We start from the raw sequence: 19,692 nt of genomic DNA on the forward strand, positions 1-19,692 counted from the left end.
CATGGTCACTTCGGTGAAACCCACGACATAGAGAACCCCGTGGCCTCGGCATCCAGGCCAGCACCCGCTAGGCAAGCCTCTGACACTTCCTTAGACTGGTAGTCATGGGATTGCTTTCACCACCCATTGCCTTACCTCAGGCAGCAGAGCCTGAAAGACCCCACATGCTAGGGGTAGGAAGGGAAATAAGTTTAGGAATCTGCCTGGAAACTCAGTGCCAATCTGGTGAAACTTAAAACCAGAATAATGGCAATAACCCTTTTGTCTAGGCCAGTACCTATGGACAGAACATCTGGACCCACCAGGGCCATATGGGCAGAGCTTCTGGACCCACCCCATGCCAGGAAGAAACACACAGCCAAGTTGGATGGACTTGTATTCTGTCCAGTACTATCTGCAGCTGGTTATTCCAGACCGAGCATGCAGGCACGCCACAGCACCATACAGCCCACAGAGCGTGAATTTAGGTGCTGCCACTATGTTGTTTTCTCAGCAGGCTGCAGGCTCCAGGTGCTACCCAACCTTGTAGCATTGAGTATCAAAATACTGCCCAGCCATTCCTCCCCCAGTGCCAGGCTGTACAATATGGACAGAATCATTGGCCACTTGGGAGAAGAGGGAAATAGGTATTAAATCATTACAAAGGGCCTAGGACTGGTCCCTTCACAGTGAGACCCACTGTCAATGAGAATCCTGTAACAGCTGACCAAACTTGTTGATAACTGTGAAAGAGACATCTGGGTTCACCTTGGCCCAGGTGGAGCTAGCAGTAACAGACTATATCTTTTATTCATTGTTATTTTTTTTAAATATAGTTACTTGTTAATTTTAATAATTTAATTTTATTTATTTATTTGAAAAGTAGAGAGACACAGAGAAACAGAGATATCTCATCTACTGGTTTACTTACCATGTGCCTGCAACAGTCATGGCTGGGCCAGGTCAAAGCCAGGAACCAGAAATTCAATCTTGGGTCTCTCACATGGGTGGCAGGGACCCAATTACTTGAGCTGTCTCCTCGTGCCTCCCAGTATGTGCATTAGCAGGAAGCTAGAATGGAGAGTGGAATCAGAACTCAAACCTAGGCACTCTTATATAGTATACAGGCATTCCAAATAACAGTGTAACTGCTGTGCCAATGCCCATAGACTGTCCCTTTCAGGCAATCTTCCAGTTCATCTCAAGCATCAACTGTAAAATCACAACAAACCTGGACTTGGGGCACCCTCTAGTGTTCAAAAATGGCAATACATCAACTATAGCAACCAGGGACATATGTAGAGCACTATTCACCCCTGAAATAGTGTCCATGATCAAGGCATTTAGATTTTTAGGAAGAATAGCTACAGCCAAAGCCAAATTATGAAGACTGTAATAAATACCAATTCCTTCCACATTAAGAAGTTATTATATAGAACCATGTGTCAAGAATATTTGAGGACCCATATCTTCACCTGACAGACAAAATAAAGCACTATAAAGCAGCCATAGAGCAACCACTATGATGAAATCTCAAGCAGAGAATTTTTAAAAATCTGATTTGTAGGGGCCGGCACTGTGGCACAGCAGGTTAACGCCCTGGCCTGAAGCGCCAGCGTCCCACATAGTCGTTGGTTCAAGACCTGGCTGCTCCACTTCCCATCCAGCTCTCTGCTATGGCCTGGGAAAGCAGTGGAAGATGGCCCAAGTCCTTGGGCCCCTGCACCCATGTGGAAGACCCTGAGGAAGATCCTGGCTCCTGTCTTCTTATCGGCATGGATCCGGCTGTTGAGGTCAACTGGGGAGTGAACCATCGGATGGAAGACCTCTCTCTCTCTCTCTCTCTCTCTCTGCCTCTTCTCTTTCTGTGTTACTCTGACTTTCAAATAAATAAATAAATCTTTAAAAAAATCTGATTCGTAGAAACTTAACAAAAACCTCCAGGGAAACACAGAAATATTTCAATACTTTATCAGAGAAACTTAACAGAGTTTGAGGTAGACAAAATAAAATCAAACAGAAATACTTGAGTGGAATAGTTAACTAATTAAAATGGAAAAAGAAGGAGGGGGGAAGAATCTACTTTTAGCAGAAGCATACAAACAGAAGAATTAGTAAGTGAGCTTAAGGATGAGCTATTTGAAATCGAGTAGAAGGGGAGTCAGTGCTGTGGTGTAGCAGGTAAAGCAGCCATCTGCAGTGCTAGCATCCCAAATGCGTGCCAGTGCAATTCCCAGCTGCTCTACTTCCCATCCAGCTCCCTGCTGATGTGCCTGGGAAAGCAGTGGCAGATGGCCCAAGTGCTTGGGACCCTGCACCCATGTGGGAGACCTGGAAGAAACTCCAGGCTCCTGGCTTTGTTTGGTCCAGCTCCACACATTGCAGCCATTTCGGAGTGACCCAGCAGATGGAAGATCTCTCCTTCATCTCTCTCTCTCTCGCTCTTTCTCTCTCTCTCTCTCCCTTTCTCTCTGTAATTCTGCCTTTCAAATAAAATAAACAAATATTTGTGAAAAAGAAATAGAGTTGGAGAAAGAGTAAAAAGTGAACAAGAATGGAAAGACGATACAGAAATTTTGGGATAGCATAATAACAGCAAATTTCTACATTACTGGGTCTCAATAGGGACTTGAGAATGCCAAAGTTACAGAGAAGGATACAACTATCCAAGTACAGGAAGATCAAAAGTCCCCAGTCAGATGTAACTCTACTAAGTCCGCCACAAGAGGTATTGTTGAAAAATGTCCAGGGTTTTAAGAAGCAATGGGAAGCAAAAACCTGAGTAACATCTAAAGATATTTGAATTCAGCTGACAGTAGACTTATTAGTAAAAATCTTACAGGCTAGGAGACACTAGGATAAGATATTTACTGTGCAAAAGGAGTGAGAAATTGCTAGTTAAGAAGACTGTACCAGGGGCTGGCACCTCAGAATATAGGTTAAAGCCTCCGCCTGCAGTGGCAGCATCCCATATGGGACACCGGTTCGTATTCAGGCTGCTCCTCTTCCCATCCAGCTCCCTGTTTATGGCCTGGGAAAGCAATGGAAGATGGCCTAAGGGCTTGGACCCCTGAGTCCACATGAGCATACGGAGTAGGCTCTTAGTTCAAACTACCAATAGATGCTACTGAAGAAGAGAACATCAGAAAGTAAGAAATTCACTGGCAAAAGTAACCATAGAGACAAATTCAGAATCTGCTAATAGTATAAACTCAGTAATTAAGTCATTTATATTTTTACTATGAAGAGTAAAATGCACTATGAGAATTAGCTGTAAAACTTGTTCTCAAGCAGTACTTTATACTTCGTGTGTGTGTATGCAAATTGTTGAAATCTTTACTTAGTATAGAGTTGGTCTTCTGTATATAAAGTTAATTAAAAATGAATCTTAAAGAAGAAAGGGATGGGAGAAGGAGGAGGAGGTGGGACAGGAGTCGGGGTGGGAGGGCCGGGTATGGGGGAAACAACCACTATATTCCTAAAGTTGTAGCTATGAAATTTGTATTCATTAAATAAAGGGTTTTTTAAAAATAATAATAACTAAATTAACATGTGTAAGAGATAATCAAGAAGAAATAAAAGAGAAGATCAAAAATTCAAAATGAGGGCTGATGTTGTGGCGCAGTAGATTAATCCTCGAACCGGCACCCATACGGGATGCTGGCACCACAGGAAAAGGATTAACCTACTGAGCGCCCTGGCTTTTTTTAATGGAAAGTAATACATATTTTTGAGGATATGGAGAAACTGGCACTCTCATACATTATTGATGGGTTTATAAAACTGGGTTGCCTCTGCCCAAAAATATTTGATGATTTTTCAAAAAGCTAACCATAGATAACCATATTATTCAGAAATTCTACTCCTAAATAAATATCCAAAATAACTTAAATCAACTACCCTAACATACATTTATATGGCAACTTTAAATGCACCTTTGTTCCCAATAGCCAACATGTACAAATAATCCAGGTCCCCCTCAACAGATGAATAAACACATAAAATGTGATATACATATATGGGATGAAGACTACCCTACCATGAAAAGCGATAAGTTCTGACACATGCTACAAAGTGGATAAACCTCCACGTTATACTCAGTGAAATAATCCAGAGGAAGGACAAGTATTGCATCAGTTCACTTCTATGAAATATTAGGAAGAGAAAATTCATAAAGAAAAAGCAGAGTAGAGGTGACCTATAGTTGAAATAGAAGGGGCATTCTACTCCATTATCCATTTGCAATTAACACTTAGAGTGTTATTCCCTTTATAGCTATAAGAAAAGTTGTGTTGCATTTTATTTCTATTTGTTTCTCCTGTGACACTTTTCACAATGGAAGATTGTTTCTGATGTATTTAATTTTTCTTTTATTTTAAGAAGTTCTTTCAACATTTGTTGCAACACAGATTTGCTGTCTTAGAATAATTTAAAAAAAATATTTATTTACTTGAAAGTTGGAGTTACACAGAGAGAAGGAGAGACAGAGGCAGAGAGAAAGGTCTTCCATCCGCTGGTTTACTCCCCAGTTGGCTGCAACAGCCAGAAATGCACCGACCTGAAGCCAGGAGCCAGGAGCTTCTTCCGGGTTTCCCACATGAGTGCAGGGGCCCAAAAGCTTTGGCCATCTTCTAATGCTTTCCCAGGACACAGCAAAGAGCTGGATCAGAAGTGGAGCAGCTGGGACTCAAACTGGCACCCATATGGGATGCCAGCACTACAGACAACGGCTTTACCTGCTATGCCACAGCGTCAGCCCCAGAATAAATTTTTTTTCTTGTCATTTTGGATTTGAAAAATATCTGCATTTCTCCTCACATTTTTGAACATTTTAACTAGTTAGGATATCTTGGATTTTTTAGTACTTTAAGTATTTCACTCTACTCTCTTGCTTTCATGTTTCTCAATACAGTTTTGCTACACCTTTGTACCTCTATTGGGAAGTGGTCCCTTCACAGCTTCTTTCCAAGGTTTCTCTGATTGATGATTCCTTCTGCTGAGTAAGATGTGACTAGATGTGGTCATCTTAGTATTATTACTCTTTGGTGTTGAATGGGCTTTCTGGGTCTGTGGTGTAGTTTCAATCATTGATTTTCAAAAGTTCAAAGACATTACCACCTCATGTGTCCCTTCTACTCCATTTTCTTTTTCTCCTGGTATGTAATCATGCATGTGTCATGTTTTTTCATATAGTAGATCATATGGCTCCAGAGTGTTTGCTATTGTGTTTTTCATTCCCCTCAATCCTTGTATTTTTGTCTGAGAAATTTCTATTGACCTGTCTTCAAGTTGTCTTATCTTTGTTATGTTTTTATGAGTCTAGAAGAGCTCATTAAAAATAGTCTTCATTTCACATCTTTTACAGTGGCTTTCCATTTGATTTTAAAGATTTATTTATTTTATTTGAAAGTCAGAGTTACACAGAGAAAAGGAGAGGCAGAGAGAGAGAGAGAAAGGTCTTCCATCCACGGGTTCACTCCCTAATTGGCCTCAATTGCCAGAGCTTCGCTGATCTGAAGTCTGAAACAAGGAGCTTCTTCTGGGTCCCCCACGTGGGTGCAGGGGCCTAAGGACTTGAGCCATCTTCCACTGCTTTCCCAGGCATAGTGGAGAGCTGGTTCACTGCCTAAAGGACTATAATAGCCAGGGTTGGTCCAGGCCAAAATCAGGAGCCAGGAGCTCCATCTGGGTCTCACATGTGGGTGGAAGTAGCCAAAGCACTTGGACTATCTTCCCCTGTTTTCCAAGCATATTGTCAGGGAGCTGGATCAGAAGTGGAGCAATCAGGATTTGAAATGTTCATATGGGATGCTGACATTACAGACAACAGTTTAACCTGTTGTGCCAGAATATCAGCCACACTAATTTTAAATTTGTTTTACTTTTATGGAGGAATAATTAAAAAATTGAAATATTCGAGGTATACAGTGTGGTAATTTGGTAGATATATACACAGTAAAATAATTACTACATATTAATCAACACCTCCATCACTAAAAAAAGTTACCATTTTATCTGTATGCCTCTATGTGTGTGCATGTGTGTGTAGTAAAGATATTTAAAATCACTCAGAAAAATTCTAATAAACAATACATTATTAACTATGAACACAGAACTCCAGAATTAATTTATTTTATAATTGTAAATTTTTACCCTATCAACAACTTCTCATTTTTCCCATCTCCTAGAAACCATTGTTCTACTCTGTCTCTGAAGTCAACTTTTTAGATTCCACCAATAAACAACATTATGCAGCATTTGTTTTCTGTGTCTGGCTTATCTCACTTACCTTGATGTACTTCATGTTCATCCCTGTTGTGGCAATGGCAGGATTTCCTCCAGTGCAGTATTATTCACGATAGTTGAGATACAGAAACAGCCTCAATGTCTATCAGTGGTTGAACAGATAAAGAAACCATGGTACATGTGTGAAATGGAATATGTTTAATTTTAAACCTTTTTCTCTCCTCCTTGTGGGGAGCAATCCGGACTAGACTAAGTTACTGGAATTAAGACTTATTCTATGCATCTGCTCTCCCACAATATGGCGCTGGGAGAGAAGTAAACAGCTTCCGCACAGCTGCCTCCAGTTCAACCAATTAACTGTAGGACTTGCTCCTGATTGGAGAGCAGCGTACTCGGCGTGTGGGCAGCCGAGTTGGGATTGGCGGAGGAGGACTATAAAGGAGGAGAGAGACGGCATGCACCAGGAACATCTATGGGGAATATCTAGCTGAAGGAACACCTGTGCAGCCCCCCGAGACGAGCCGGCCGGCGGTGTGCCGCTCCCCTGCGGAAGTGGGGAATGTGGCCAGGGGGAACTGCCCTTCCACGGAGGTGGAAGGGACAGTAGCCAACCCGGGAGGAACCAGCAGCAAACCCGGGGAGGGCCGAGCAGACGAGGGAACAGCGCAGGGTCCTGTGTCGTTCCTCCACGAAGAGGGGGAGCGACATAATGGTGCCGTGACTCGGATATGAAGCCTAGGCAGGGTTTAGTGTTGCTCCTCCACGAAGAGGGGGAGCGACATAATGGTGCCGTGACTCGGATAGGAAACCTGACTCGGATAGGAAACCTAGGACGGATAGGAAACTTAGGAGGGAAGAAACGGGAAGAAGCAGGAAAATACCGGAGAGAGAGACTAGCGAAGAGCCTAGGGGAAAGCCGGACGAGAAAGGTGCTGGAAGAAGCTATTGAAAGCCTAGGCATAGACTTGGATATGGACTGTGGGAAAGAAGTTAGGATTGAAAGCGAAAGTGAAAGCTTTCATAGACTCGGATGCGGACTATGGCGGGGAAGCTAGGAGATTGAAAGCGAAAGTGAAACCTGGAGGAGGCTTGGACTCGGATACGGACTGTGGGAAAGAAGTTAGGATTTAAAGTGAAAGCAAGAAGAAACTTAGACTCAGATACGGACTGCAGGTTGAAAGTGAAAGTGAAACCTATAAGAAACTTAGACTTGGATACGGACTGTGGGGAGAGGCCAGGAGAAATGAGGGAGGAATATTGTTGGAAGAAAACTTAGGGAAACACACCGGGTAGAGAAAAATGTTAGGGAGGATGAAGCCGCGAGTGCAGGCCAAGCCATCTTGGAATTCTTCAAGTCACCCTGGGGAGCAAGAGGCGAAGATCTGGAACCAGAGGCAGAGACGTGGGCCGCCAGGATTCGCCAGGTTAGTCCGGGGAACTTGGACTGAATGCCGGTGGTGGCGGAAACATTCGCGGAAGCCGCCGCGTGCAGAGAGAGCACGGGGCATTGGCGCGAGGCCGTGGTGCGGGCGCGAAGTGCGTGGAGACCGCGGAGCGTGCGCGCAGAGCCGGGAACCCGCCGGCGGGGTGAGGCGCCAGGAAGCTGCGCGGAGCCGTGAAGCTGCCGGCAGGGCGAGGCAGCGGGAAGCTGCGGGGATAAGAGAAAAGTGGAGTGAGAGAAATGGGAATGTTGGCAGACAGAAGTAAAATGGGAGAAATAGGAATGCCCGGAGATAGAGAAATAGAGAAATAAAAAGGCCTCCCTACAACACTGCAATGTGAGAGCTTGGATTCGGTCTGCCTAATCAAGTGAGGCGATGAGCACCTGCGGGCAGCTAGCAGCTTATGCGCCGCAGGTCACCGAAGACAGGCACGAATTAACATCAGTAAGGCTTCCCCACAATACAACAATATTAAGCTTGGATTCGGTCTGCCTGATTTAAGGCGGTAAGCGCCAGCAAGCAGCTCGACCAGAGTATGAGCTGCAGGTCACCGAAGATAGGCACGAACCAACACTAATAAGTCTCCCCCACAATAAGGCAATGAGAAGGCTTGGATTCGGTTTGCCTGATAGAGCTTGTAAGCCCCTGCAGGCAGAGCAAAGCATGCGCTGCAGGGCACCAAACACAGGCACGCATCAGCGCCTAAAAACCTCCTCACAACATGGCGAAGAGAGGACCCGGATTCGGTTTGCCTGATGGATAGGACTTGTAAGAGCCTGTGGCAACTCTAGCAAGTAGAGCAGAGTGTGTGCCGCGGGACACCGAAGACAGGCGCGTATCAACGCCAAAAAAATAAAAAGAAAGGGGGATCTGTGGGGAGCAATCCGGACTAGACTAAGTTACTGGAATTAAGACTTATTCTATGCATCTGCTCTCCCACAATATGGCGCTGGGAGAGAAGTAAACAGCTTCCGCACAGCTGCCTCCAGTTCAACCAATTAACTGTAGGACTTGCTCCTGATTGGAGAGCAGCGTACTCGGCGTGTGGGCAGCCGAGTTGGGATTGGCGGAGGAGGACTATAAAGGAGGAGAGAGACGGCATGCACCAGGAACATCTATGGGGAACATCTAGCTGAAGGAACACCTGTGCAGCCCCCCGAGACGAGCCGGCCGGCGGTGTGCCGCTCCCCTGCGGAAGTGGGGAATGTGGCCAGGGGGAACTGCCCTTCCACGGAGGTGGAAGGGACAGTAGCCAACCCGGGAGGAACCAGCAGCAAACCCGGGGAGGGCCGAGCAGACGAGGGAACAGCGCAGGGTCCTGTGTCGTTCCTCCACGAAGAGGGGGAGCGACACTCCTTTATCACCTTAAATGTCAAAAAAAAAAATAAGTACCTTGGAATACATTTAAACAAGGAGGTGAAATGTTTCTATGAGGAAAATTATGAAATATTAAAGAAAGAAATAGAATATACAAAAAATTGGAAAATCTTCCATGTTCCTGGATTGGAAGAATTAATATCAGCAGAATGTCTATACTACCAAAAGCAGTTTACATACAGAATGTGATTCCAATCAAAATACCAATGCCATTCTTCTCAGATCTAGAAAACACTATGCTAAAATTATGTGGAAACACAAGAGACACCAAACAGCTAAAGCAATCTGATAAAACAAAAATAAATCTGGAGGCATCACAATACCAGATTCCAAGATATACTACAGAGAAGTTATAATCAAAACATCTTTGTACTGGCACAAAAATAGACATGTAGACAAATTAGAGCAGAATAGAAACTCCAGAAATCAATCCACACATCTGCAACCAACTGATCTTTGACAAAGGAGTTAAAATCAATCCCTGGAGAAAGCACAGTCTCTTTAACAAATTGTGCTGGGACAACTGGATCTGCACTTGCAGAAGTGTGAAAACTTGCACCTTATACAAAAGTCAAAATGAAGCCCAAAATAGATCAAGTATCTAAATCTGTGATCTGAAACCATCAAATCACTAAAGGAGAACATTGGGGAAACTGCAAGATGTTGACAAAAGCAAAGACTTCTTGGAATAGACTCCAGACACTAGCATCCCAGATGGGCACTGGTTTATGTCCAAAATAATTACTTCTGATCCAGCTCCTTGCAAATGACCTGGCAAAATCAGAGAGAGATTTCCCACATACTTGGGCCCATGATCCCATGTGTGAAACCCAGATGAAGCTTCTGGTTCCTGGCTTCAGCTTGGCCCAGCATGAATGTTGGAGTCATTTTGAGAGTGAACCAGCAGATGGACGATTTTTCTTTCTCTCCCTCTGTAACACTGACTATACTGCTAAGCCATAGAAAGGAATGAAATTCTCCTGTCTTTTGTAACAAAATGGATGTAACTAGAGACCTCTATGCTTAATTAAATAAGTCACCCCAAAAGACAAATATCAAACATTTTCTCTGATATGTGGTAGTTAATAGAGAATATAACAAAAGCAAAGTATAAGGAAGAAACTGACATCTTATGATTTGATTATTGATTTTAACCTTTGTCTATACTCCTGTGGAACAACAGTCTCCATACTTTTTATTTGTTGAACATAATGACTAGTGGTGCATTATAAACTAAATTGAAATTACGTTATTGCAAAAATTAAAGGGAAAAAAGAAAGGAAGAAAGGAATGGAGATTTAGGGAGGTAAACATGATTATCAGAACTGTATTTATGAAATGCATTCTCTTTTTATAAAAAACTTAAAAACAAAAATGTGTATAAATATACAGGGTGAGGTCTAATGTAAATATGAACTTCAGCTAATAAGAAGGCATCAACAATTCACTGACCAATTGTTATGAATTTATTCTACCAATGTAAGACCTTAATGAAAAGGGAAATAAGAGTGACAGTAAGGGAATAGGTGTGTTTTCCATTCTTTCTGAATAATTTTTCTGTAACCCTAACGGTTCATTATAAAATAATGCCTATTAATATTTAAAAGCCAGGTTTGAAAAGTTGTAGTTTTTTAAATATACCATCACAATTTTCCCTGAGTAAACCTCAACTTATCACACTGAAAGACATTTGGTAATTAATTGAAGTATTTTAAAACATCATCAGGAATATGGCCTTGTCACAAATACATTCATGTTCCCGAATTGTCATGTGCAGGGAATCTCCTTATTTCTAATAATTTTCTATAAACACTTAATACTGAGTTGACAAAAATATGCAGACATGCTGCTCAGAAATTCTATTTGATATAGAAAGTTACCAAACGTAGTTCATAATTAGAAGCATCATTTCATGAATATGAAAAACTTAATCTAGGAAACTAATCCAAATATTGACTGTGAACTCTCAGGGGTAAAGGCAACTACTAAGCAAAGAAAACATTCAATTGACTTATGCCTAGATGTTATTCCCAAGGTTCTTTTTACAGGTGTTGAGGTACAATGCAAATGAGTATATACACACATCCCCTCTGAGTTCTCACAAGCGAGATCTTTTTATCCAAGACCTAAGACTAATCACTGTGAGAGTTGCCAAGAGGAAATTCATAATCTGCCTTTTGTTCCCAATGATTTAGAAAAAAATACAAAACAAAACAAAACTATGTCTCTAAAAGGTAAATTAGAACATTGCTGCAGTGAAAACTGTGCATTATGTAATTGTTATCCTTGGATCTGAAGATAGGTTCTACATACTCAGTAGTGACTGTCACTCTTGAACAGCATTCCTCCAGTGCCCATGTTTCTTTCTATATAAAATTGGGGTGATAACAATTTATTTTATATAGTAGCAGTGATGCTTAAATTGGATATTACATGTAAAGTGCTTAGAAGAGATTTTAGGAAAATATATAGTATATTGTAAGTGCCAATAAATATTTTTAATCATTATTTATATTACTACTATATTGTCAATTTCTGTGCTATGTGGTAACTTCTATTTAAATTTGTTATATTTAAATATGCAACTGTTTTCTACATTATGGTTATACAGAAAAGACTGGCAATGCTAGGAGGCAACTGGAGAAATCAAACAAACTTTCAGTTTTAAGGACATTATAAAATAGTGGTTACCTCCATATTTAAAAAAAATCATGCAAATATATTTGTCTTTTGGAATTTTCATTAAAATCTCCATATTTATTGTATGTGTTTGCTCTCAGACTAGAAATCTTATACTTTTGTCCTGAACTGGAAAGGAGAAGAGAGGAGAGGAGAGGAGAGGAGAGGAGAGGAGAGGAGAGGAGAGGAGAGGAGAGGAGAGGAGAGGAGAGGAGAGGAGAGGAGAGGAGAGAGGAAGCAGTGTGAAGGAGAATAGGACAAGCACACGCTCATAATGTGATGATTTGCTCTCCTTCCTTGCTAGAGGTCAGGATAAGGTGAAAAGGAAGATTTCAATGAATGCAAGCGATGTTGATAGCTTTCTTGTAATACAGTGTAATCTTGGTGCTGTGAAGACTCACATGAAAACTGCAGCTTGTGTAGATTCTAGATTAGATAGAGTTTTTCTTTTTTTTTCTTTTTTAGAATTAATAACATTGATTCTCCACAATTTTGGAGCTTCCTAAGAGTTAAAGCCACAAAGTGTTGATAAACATGCACTATTTATTTACCAAAAGTATTAATTTTTATTATAAGATTGAATTTTTTGTAGCTCTGAATAATGAATAATTTTACATTTGGGGTATTTTTTAGAGAATAACCATTTTTAGTTTAACATACTATTTGATATACTAAAATTAGAACCCTTATTATATTTAAGAAGTTGCTGTGGGTTCATCTTGTACTCTTGTCAGTAGATAGAAAAATGATAGTCACTCTACTCTAGAGAAAGCTCTGTCAGAGTTAAGTATGAAATTATTAATAGACTTCACATTTGACAGTGAGTTTTGCTACTCTGATGGAAGCATACTGTACTCTGAATTGTGATTTATCTAATTTGATTTCATGTTGTAATCCTTGTGAGGCAGTACTGATTAGAGCATGAATATGTCATACTTTGTACAGCACATTAAATTACATAATTCACTCATAACCATCAAAGGTTTCATGGAAAAGCAGATGAGTAATGATTTTTTCTTTGTGATAGAAAATTTGGCTAAGGGAATATTTTTCATTACCTTAGGAAGGGAAAAATTGTTGGCAAGTTCATGCTGCCTGTGGTTACATGTCAAGTTGCCATTTCACTCCTCTCCTCTTATTCAATTTGTAAATGCAGACGTGGACTACCCTATCCAGTCTTCCATTCAGTTTTATGGAAAGAAAATAAAAGGCACTTTTATGTAATTAAAAATTTATTGTCAAGTTAGAAAGACAAAAATCAAATAGGTGCAATAAAAGTTCAAGACATAGACATAAATTATATGATTAGAACAATTGTTATAAGAAAAAAGAATGCAATTCTTAAATCTTCTGATTCACTTTTTTTTTTTTTTTTTTTTTGCAAAGACAACAAACTTCCCTGTAAAAGAAAAGGCATATGTCCACAATCATTGAATTATTTAAGTAACTTATCTGGGACCACTTTATTGTTTTTCTTGCTCCTTCCACATCATTATGCTAAAAGCAATGATTAGGTCTTAACAAGGAAGAAAGAATACTTGCTAATTTCCTAATAATGCTTACTGCATTTTTCTTTCTGATTTTCATGAAATAGAATCCGACCATCTCTCAGTAGTGAAATCCAACCATACAGCTACTCAGTTCACCACCTTTCTGCTGACTGGTGTCCCAGGTTTGGAAGACTTGCAGATTTGGATCTCCATCCCTTTCAGCTTCATGTACCTCCTGGCTGTGATGGGCAATGGGCTGGTCACGGCAGTGGTGGCTCAGGACAGGAGCCTCCACGAACCCATGTATCTTCCTGGCGATGCTGGCCCTCAACGATGTCCTGCTTTGTACTGTCACTGTGCCTCAAATGCTTCTCATCTTCTGGAAGGGCCCTTCCCTGGTAACGTTTCCTGCTTGCCTCACTCAGATGTTTTTTGTCCATGCTTTGTTCCTCTCTGAATCTGCTGTTCTATTGGCCATGGCGTTTGATCGCTATGTGGCTATCTGTGCACCTCTCCATTATGCTACCCTACTTACAAGCTCTCTCATTGGCAAGGTGGGCCTGGTTCTGGTGGCTCGGAGCGTGGCTGTGGTCACTCCCGGTGTCCTCCTGGTTCTGAGGCTCCACTTCTGCCGGAGCAACCTCATCCGCCACACCTATTGTGAGAACATGGGCATTGCTAAGTTGGCCTGCAACAGCATTGCACTTAACAGCATTTATGGGCTCACTGCTGCTCTCCTCACCACAGGGCTGGACTTTGTCCTCATCTCCCTGTCCTACTGGCTTATCCTGAAAACAGTCTTCCGACTACCTTCTAGGGAAGCCCGGAAAAAGGCCTTTGGAACCTGTGGAGCTCATTTATGTGTCATCTTATTATTTTACACTCTAGCCTTCTTTTCCTTCTTTACCCACCACTTTGGGCACCATGTGCCTGGGCACATCCTTATACTCTTGGCAAACCTCTACTTACTGATGCCACCCACCCTGAACCCCATTGTCTATGGGGTAAAGACCAAGGAGATAAGAGTGCGAGTACTAGGACTCTGTAGCCAACTGAAATGAACCAAGAGAGATGAAGAAAAGAGGAACAGGGGTGCCTAGGATGGGTGAAAATGTTTTAAATATCAAGTCTGATTAATGTTGGAATATGTACTTCCAGAATATCTCAGCTTTGATTAGAATTTAAAATATTTATATTTCATGCTATCTTCCTAAGGTGGAGCTAACAAGAAACAGGCATGGAATTTAGACACCACAAGGAGTATTTCAATGTATTAAAATAATAATCAGTGGAATGTCAGCATAATAGAGTATGAAATTTGGGGCTAGTGTTGTGGCACAGTGGGTTAAGCCACTGTCTGCAAAACCAGCATCAAATATAAGTGCTCATTCAAGTCACTGCAGCTCCCTGCTGATGTGCCTGGGAAAGCAGTGGAGGATGGCCCAAATGTGTGGGTTCCCACACCCATGTAAGAAACCCAGAAGAAGTTCTTGGCTTCTGGCTCTGCCTGGTCCAGCTCCAGCCATTGCATTCACTTGGAGTGAATCAGAGGATGAAAGAATCTTTCTTGGTCTCTCACTCTCCTTTTCTCTCTTTTATCTTTCCCTCTATCTCTGTAATTCTTATAAATATATGAATAGATACTTTTAAAAAAGAAATTTAAATGCATTTTCGGTATAGATAACACCAGCTCTATTCCAATTTCCTATGGAGAAGATAGAATGTGAAATGCATGATATCAGGGGTTACTTCTTATCCCAGCATGACCATTGAAATCACAGGAACCAGAAGATGCAGGTAATTTAATACATGTTACCTGAACAGAAAAATGCTTAATCACTCAAATAGTAGTAATTGTGAATGATTTATAAATGGAATCCTTGATATGTTCTTATATATAAGACCTATAGATCAAATAGGTTAAATTCTTGGTTTTCTTTCTTCTTAATACTTCCATTAGTTTTCAAAAGATGTCTATTTTTATCTCCTTTATTATTTATTGTAATATAGCATCTTGTGACTACACACTCTAGAAATCACTTTTGATTAGATTAAATGAGCAAGAAAGCAGGCTATTACAAGGAAACATTCTGAGTTGTGTTAGGACATCAGAGAATGTAAAATAAGTAAGTATGACTCAGAGGGACAAATACTAGGCTGCTATAGGACCTCCAAGGCAGGAAAGCAGGTACTTCTTTACTGAGTTTGGTGACACCAACTTGTCTCAGACACAATATTTGCAGGGCAGTGAATATAATTGTCTCCAATTAGGTCTGACTGCAAGACCCAGATTACTTGGTAGTATCTTCAGTATTCTGATTTAATAGGAACAAGGCTATCCCAAGGCAGTTCTCCAGACGAAAAAATCATGGCATCTGATTAGGATTATGTTCACTGGATCAATTTTACTCTTAAAAATTTATTTTCTTAGTTACTTAGTTGAGAGGCACAGAGATAGAGAAACATACAGATATAAATAGAAAAAGACCTCCCATGGACTGAACAGAACCAAAGCCAGGAACTGGGTGCTCAACATGGATGGCAATAGCTCAATCACTTGGATCATCATCACTGTCTGCCAGGATCTGCATTTGTAGGAAGCAGGAGTCTGGAAGCAGAGATAGATTATCTAGCACAGGTACTCAGATATGGAATCCAGGCATCTTAACTGCTAGCTGAACATCTACTGCTCATTTCATGTATTTTATAAGCATGTAAAATTTTCTTAGCTTTCCTCTTCCTACATCAGTCTTGTTATTTACATGTTGTAGTATCTAGGTGATATTTTATCATTTATAAACCCATTTACCCTAATTACTGTGATTATAATTCCTTTTATATACTAGAAAATATTTATCTCTAAGTTAACAAAATAATTAAAATATTTCCCATCACATAGATAAAAATAAATAAAATAATTATTCAAAATAATAAAATAAAGTAATAATAATTAACAATAAAATATATTATGCCATCTGGTGGTTTAATTAAATGGATTGTCTTAAAAATTTATATTGGTATTATTCTTTTTACAAATGTGCATAACTGTTTATAGATTCTATGTATAATCAAGTCATTATCTGTACTGTTCTCTTTTCACATTTATTTGAAAGGCAGAGAGACAGACTGACAAACAAAGAGAGATCTTCCACTTGCTGGTTCACTCCCTAATTGCCTGTGGCAGTCAGGCCTATACCACACTGAAGACAGGGACCCAGAACACAATCTGGGTTTCTCACATGAGTGGCAGGAACCAGAGTAGTTGAGCTGTTTCCTGCTGCCTCCCAATATATTAATTAGCAGGGAACTATAATCAGGAGCAGGAACTGCGAATTGAAGCCAGACATTCCACTGTGGGATATGGCTCTCCAAAGCAACATCTGAACCACTGTGACAAATTCTCATCATCAAAGTTTTCTTAAAAATTATTATTTTGTTATAACATCATATAATTATGATTAGTTATAAATAAGACTAAAGGACTGAAAGCCTACGTGGGATAATGAAAAAGCAATTACTAATAACACTTTGTGTGTTTTTTATAAAATTGCTGAACACTTTATTGGTAAAGACAGTAGAAGTCTCTGCTATTTTTTTTCATGGCCATTGTGTTTGCCCAGAAAGTAATTTTGTAGCATAAAGTTGACCAATGCATAATCAATAGCACCTGTCATTATGAATAATTACATTCTATTTTTGCCTTAAGATGGGGGTTGGAATACAAAATTTTTGATTATTATTTGGGCTTCTTGGTATTTTACAGATTCTTCAACAATGCAGAGAATTCTTTCAAAGGCAAATAAATCACACAATGTTATCTAAGAAGATAATACAAGCAGGAAAATCTTGTAACATAAACCACACACAAATGAGATAGATGCTTCACAGTATTATGATTGGACAAGAACAAGAATGCTTTTGGATTTAAAAGTGATAACTTTTACCAGAGAACTGAATTCCAACCATTATTCCATTATTACATTTCCCAAAGTAAGAAAAATCTTCTGTTCTCAATTCATAGTACACACTTGCCTATTTTTTCCTTTCATTATTTTTTTATTTTTTTAACTTTTATTAATAAATATAAATTTCGAAAGTACAACTTTTGAATTATAGCGGCTTTTCCCCCCATAACCTCCATCCCACCCGCAACCATCCCATCTCCCACTCCCTCTCCCATCCCATTCTTCATCAAGATTCATTTTCAATTAGCTTTATAGACAGAAGATCAACTTAGTATATACTAAGTAAAGATTTCAACAAATTGCACCCACACAGACACACAAAGTATAGAGTACTCTTTGAGTAGTAGTTTTATTCAAGTTTACATTCAATCATTCAGCTCTTCAGCATCTATATTTTTCTAGGAAGGATCATCATAAGTTTGAGTATGTGTGTTTTCTAAATTCTTTAAAGGTGTATTTTATAAACATGAATATAATATTAACAATACATTCTAAGAGCTATATTAGCATAGCATACAGAGAAAGATCTTCTGTCTACTGGTTTACTACCCAAATAGCTGTAATGGCCTGGGCTGTTCTAGGATAAAGCCATGAATCCAGAGTTTTTTCCGGGTCTTCCATTGGGTGGCAGGGGCCCAAGCACTTGGGCCATCTTCCACTACTTTCCGAGGCATGATAGTAGGGAGCTGGATCAGAAATGTAGCAACTGGGGCACAAACAATGACTATATAAGGTGCTGGCATTGCAAGCAGCAGCTTAACCCACTATGCCACAATGCCAGTCCCATTATTGTCTTGCGGGCAAGCCTATATCACAAAGAACTGATTTTGTGGGGAGAAAAGAGGTGGAGGATACCTTGGCGGATCTGCTTGGTCTTCACACTATAGATGACTGGATTGAGCACTGGTGGAACCAACAAGTAGATATGTGCCATGAAGATATGGACAAACGGGGAAGAGTGTTTGGCAAAACGATGGACAATAGATACTCCTATCATAGGCACATATAAAATGAGAACAGCACAGATGTGGGATGCACACGTGTTGAGGGCCTTGAGCCTCCCCTCACGGGATGCAATTCTTAACACTGAGTGAAGGATAAAAACATAAGACACAAAAATACCCAAAGAGTCCAAACCCCACAACATAATGATCACAACCAGCCCGTATATAACATTAAACTTAATGTCAGCACAGGCAAGGTGGATAATGTCCTGGTGCAGACAGTAGGAATGGGAAAGGACATGAGAGTGACAAAAGGAAAAGAAGGTCAAGCGGACCAGAAGTGGGACTAGTGGAATAGCACTCCTGAGCAGGGCTGCAATCCCAATCTTGATGATGAGCTTTGGAGTGAGAATGGTAGCATAGCGCAGAGGGTGACAGATAGCCACATACCGGTCAAGAGCCATGGCCAAGAGCACAGATGATTCCGTGAAGGAAAAAGTGTGAATTAGAAACATTTGAAACACACAGACACTGAACTGGATCTCCCTGGAAATGGACCACAGCACCCGGAAGAGTGATACCATTGCAGGAAAGGACATGCCCATGTCAGTGAGAGAAAGCATGGCCAGGAAATAGTACATGGGCTCATGGAGCCTGGGGTCTATCCGGACGATATGCAGTATGGTGCAGTTACCCACTATCCCAACAAGGTAGAGAAAGCAGAATGGGATGGAAATCCAGTGGTGAAAGTCCTCATAGCCAGGGATACCTGTGAAGTAGAATGTGGAGGACAGGATATTGCTGGAGTTTGAGGTTGCCATAATGCTGACTATTAAGCGACTGTCCAATTCCATGATCATCTTCTAATGAGGAAATTACAATGCTTGATCTGCGTGAGTCAAAGGGGAAAAAAAAATTTCATTGCTTACCTGTAGTCACTCATTTCCTTTGTGTTTCTCCATTTCATTGCTAGTAATTTCAGTAAAGTAAAATATCCACTTTATAGCCACCAAGAACTTCCTTTCTGTTCCCCCCCCCCCAAAAAAAAATCCATTCAACATTGTTTTAAACATAGATTTTCTTCTTCCAAAAACACTTTCTATAGTAGGACACACAAACTCCATTCCACATTTTAAATTTTATAATTATCTTTAGAAACTTTCAAGGCTGGGGTACCAGTCTTACATTATCCTTGTATCCGTCTATCCATCATCTATTATATCTTACCTTACCTTATCTTCTCTATCATTTATCTATCTCTATCTCCTGCAGTGATTTACATGGTATCTCTTTATCTCTATAAGCTTGGTATTTTGACTTTCAAGAATACCATGCAGGCCGGCGCCGCGGCTCACTAGGCTAATCCTCCGCTTAGTGGCGCCGGCACACCGGGTTCTAGTCCCGGTCGGGGCGCCCGGATTCTGTCCCAGTTGCCCCTCTTCCAGGCCAGCTCTCTGCTGTGGCCAGGGAGTGCAGTGGAGGACGGCCCAGGTGCTTGGGCCCTGCACCCCATGGGAGACCAGGAAAAGCACCTGGCTCCTGGCTCCTGCCATCGGATCAGCGTGGTGCG

The 19,692-nt window shown here is 40.8% G+C and overlaps 1 protein-coding gene and 1 pseudogene across 1 annotated transcript; one reads left to right on the forward strand and one right to left on the reverse strand.

Annotated features, from left to right (window-relative positions):
• The first annotated feature begins 420 nt into the window (after positions 1–420).
• LOC100350878 (olfactory receptor 52Z1P-like) lies at positions 421–14,274 on the forward strand (annotated as a pseudogene).
• Positions 14,275–17,989: 3,715 nt separating this feature from the next.
• Positions 17,990–18,943, reverse strand: OLR96 (olfactory receptor Olr96). Its single transcript, NM_001171447.1, is given in 1 exon segment — positions 17,990–18,943. A coding segment is annotated over 1 exon segment (954 nt).
• Between the last annotated feature and the right edge of the window lie 749 nt (positions 18,944–19,692).

The sequence above is a fragment of the Oryctolagus cuniculus genome, chromosome 1 (genome assembly GCF_964237555.1).
Source record: "Oryctolagus cuniculus chromosome 1, mOryCun1.1, whole genome shotgun sequence".
NCBI lineage: Eukaryota > Metazoa > Chordata > Mammalia > Lagomorpha > Leporidae > Oryctolagus > Oryctolagus cuniculus.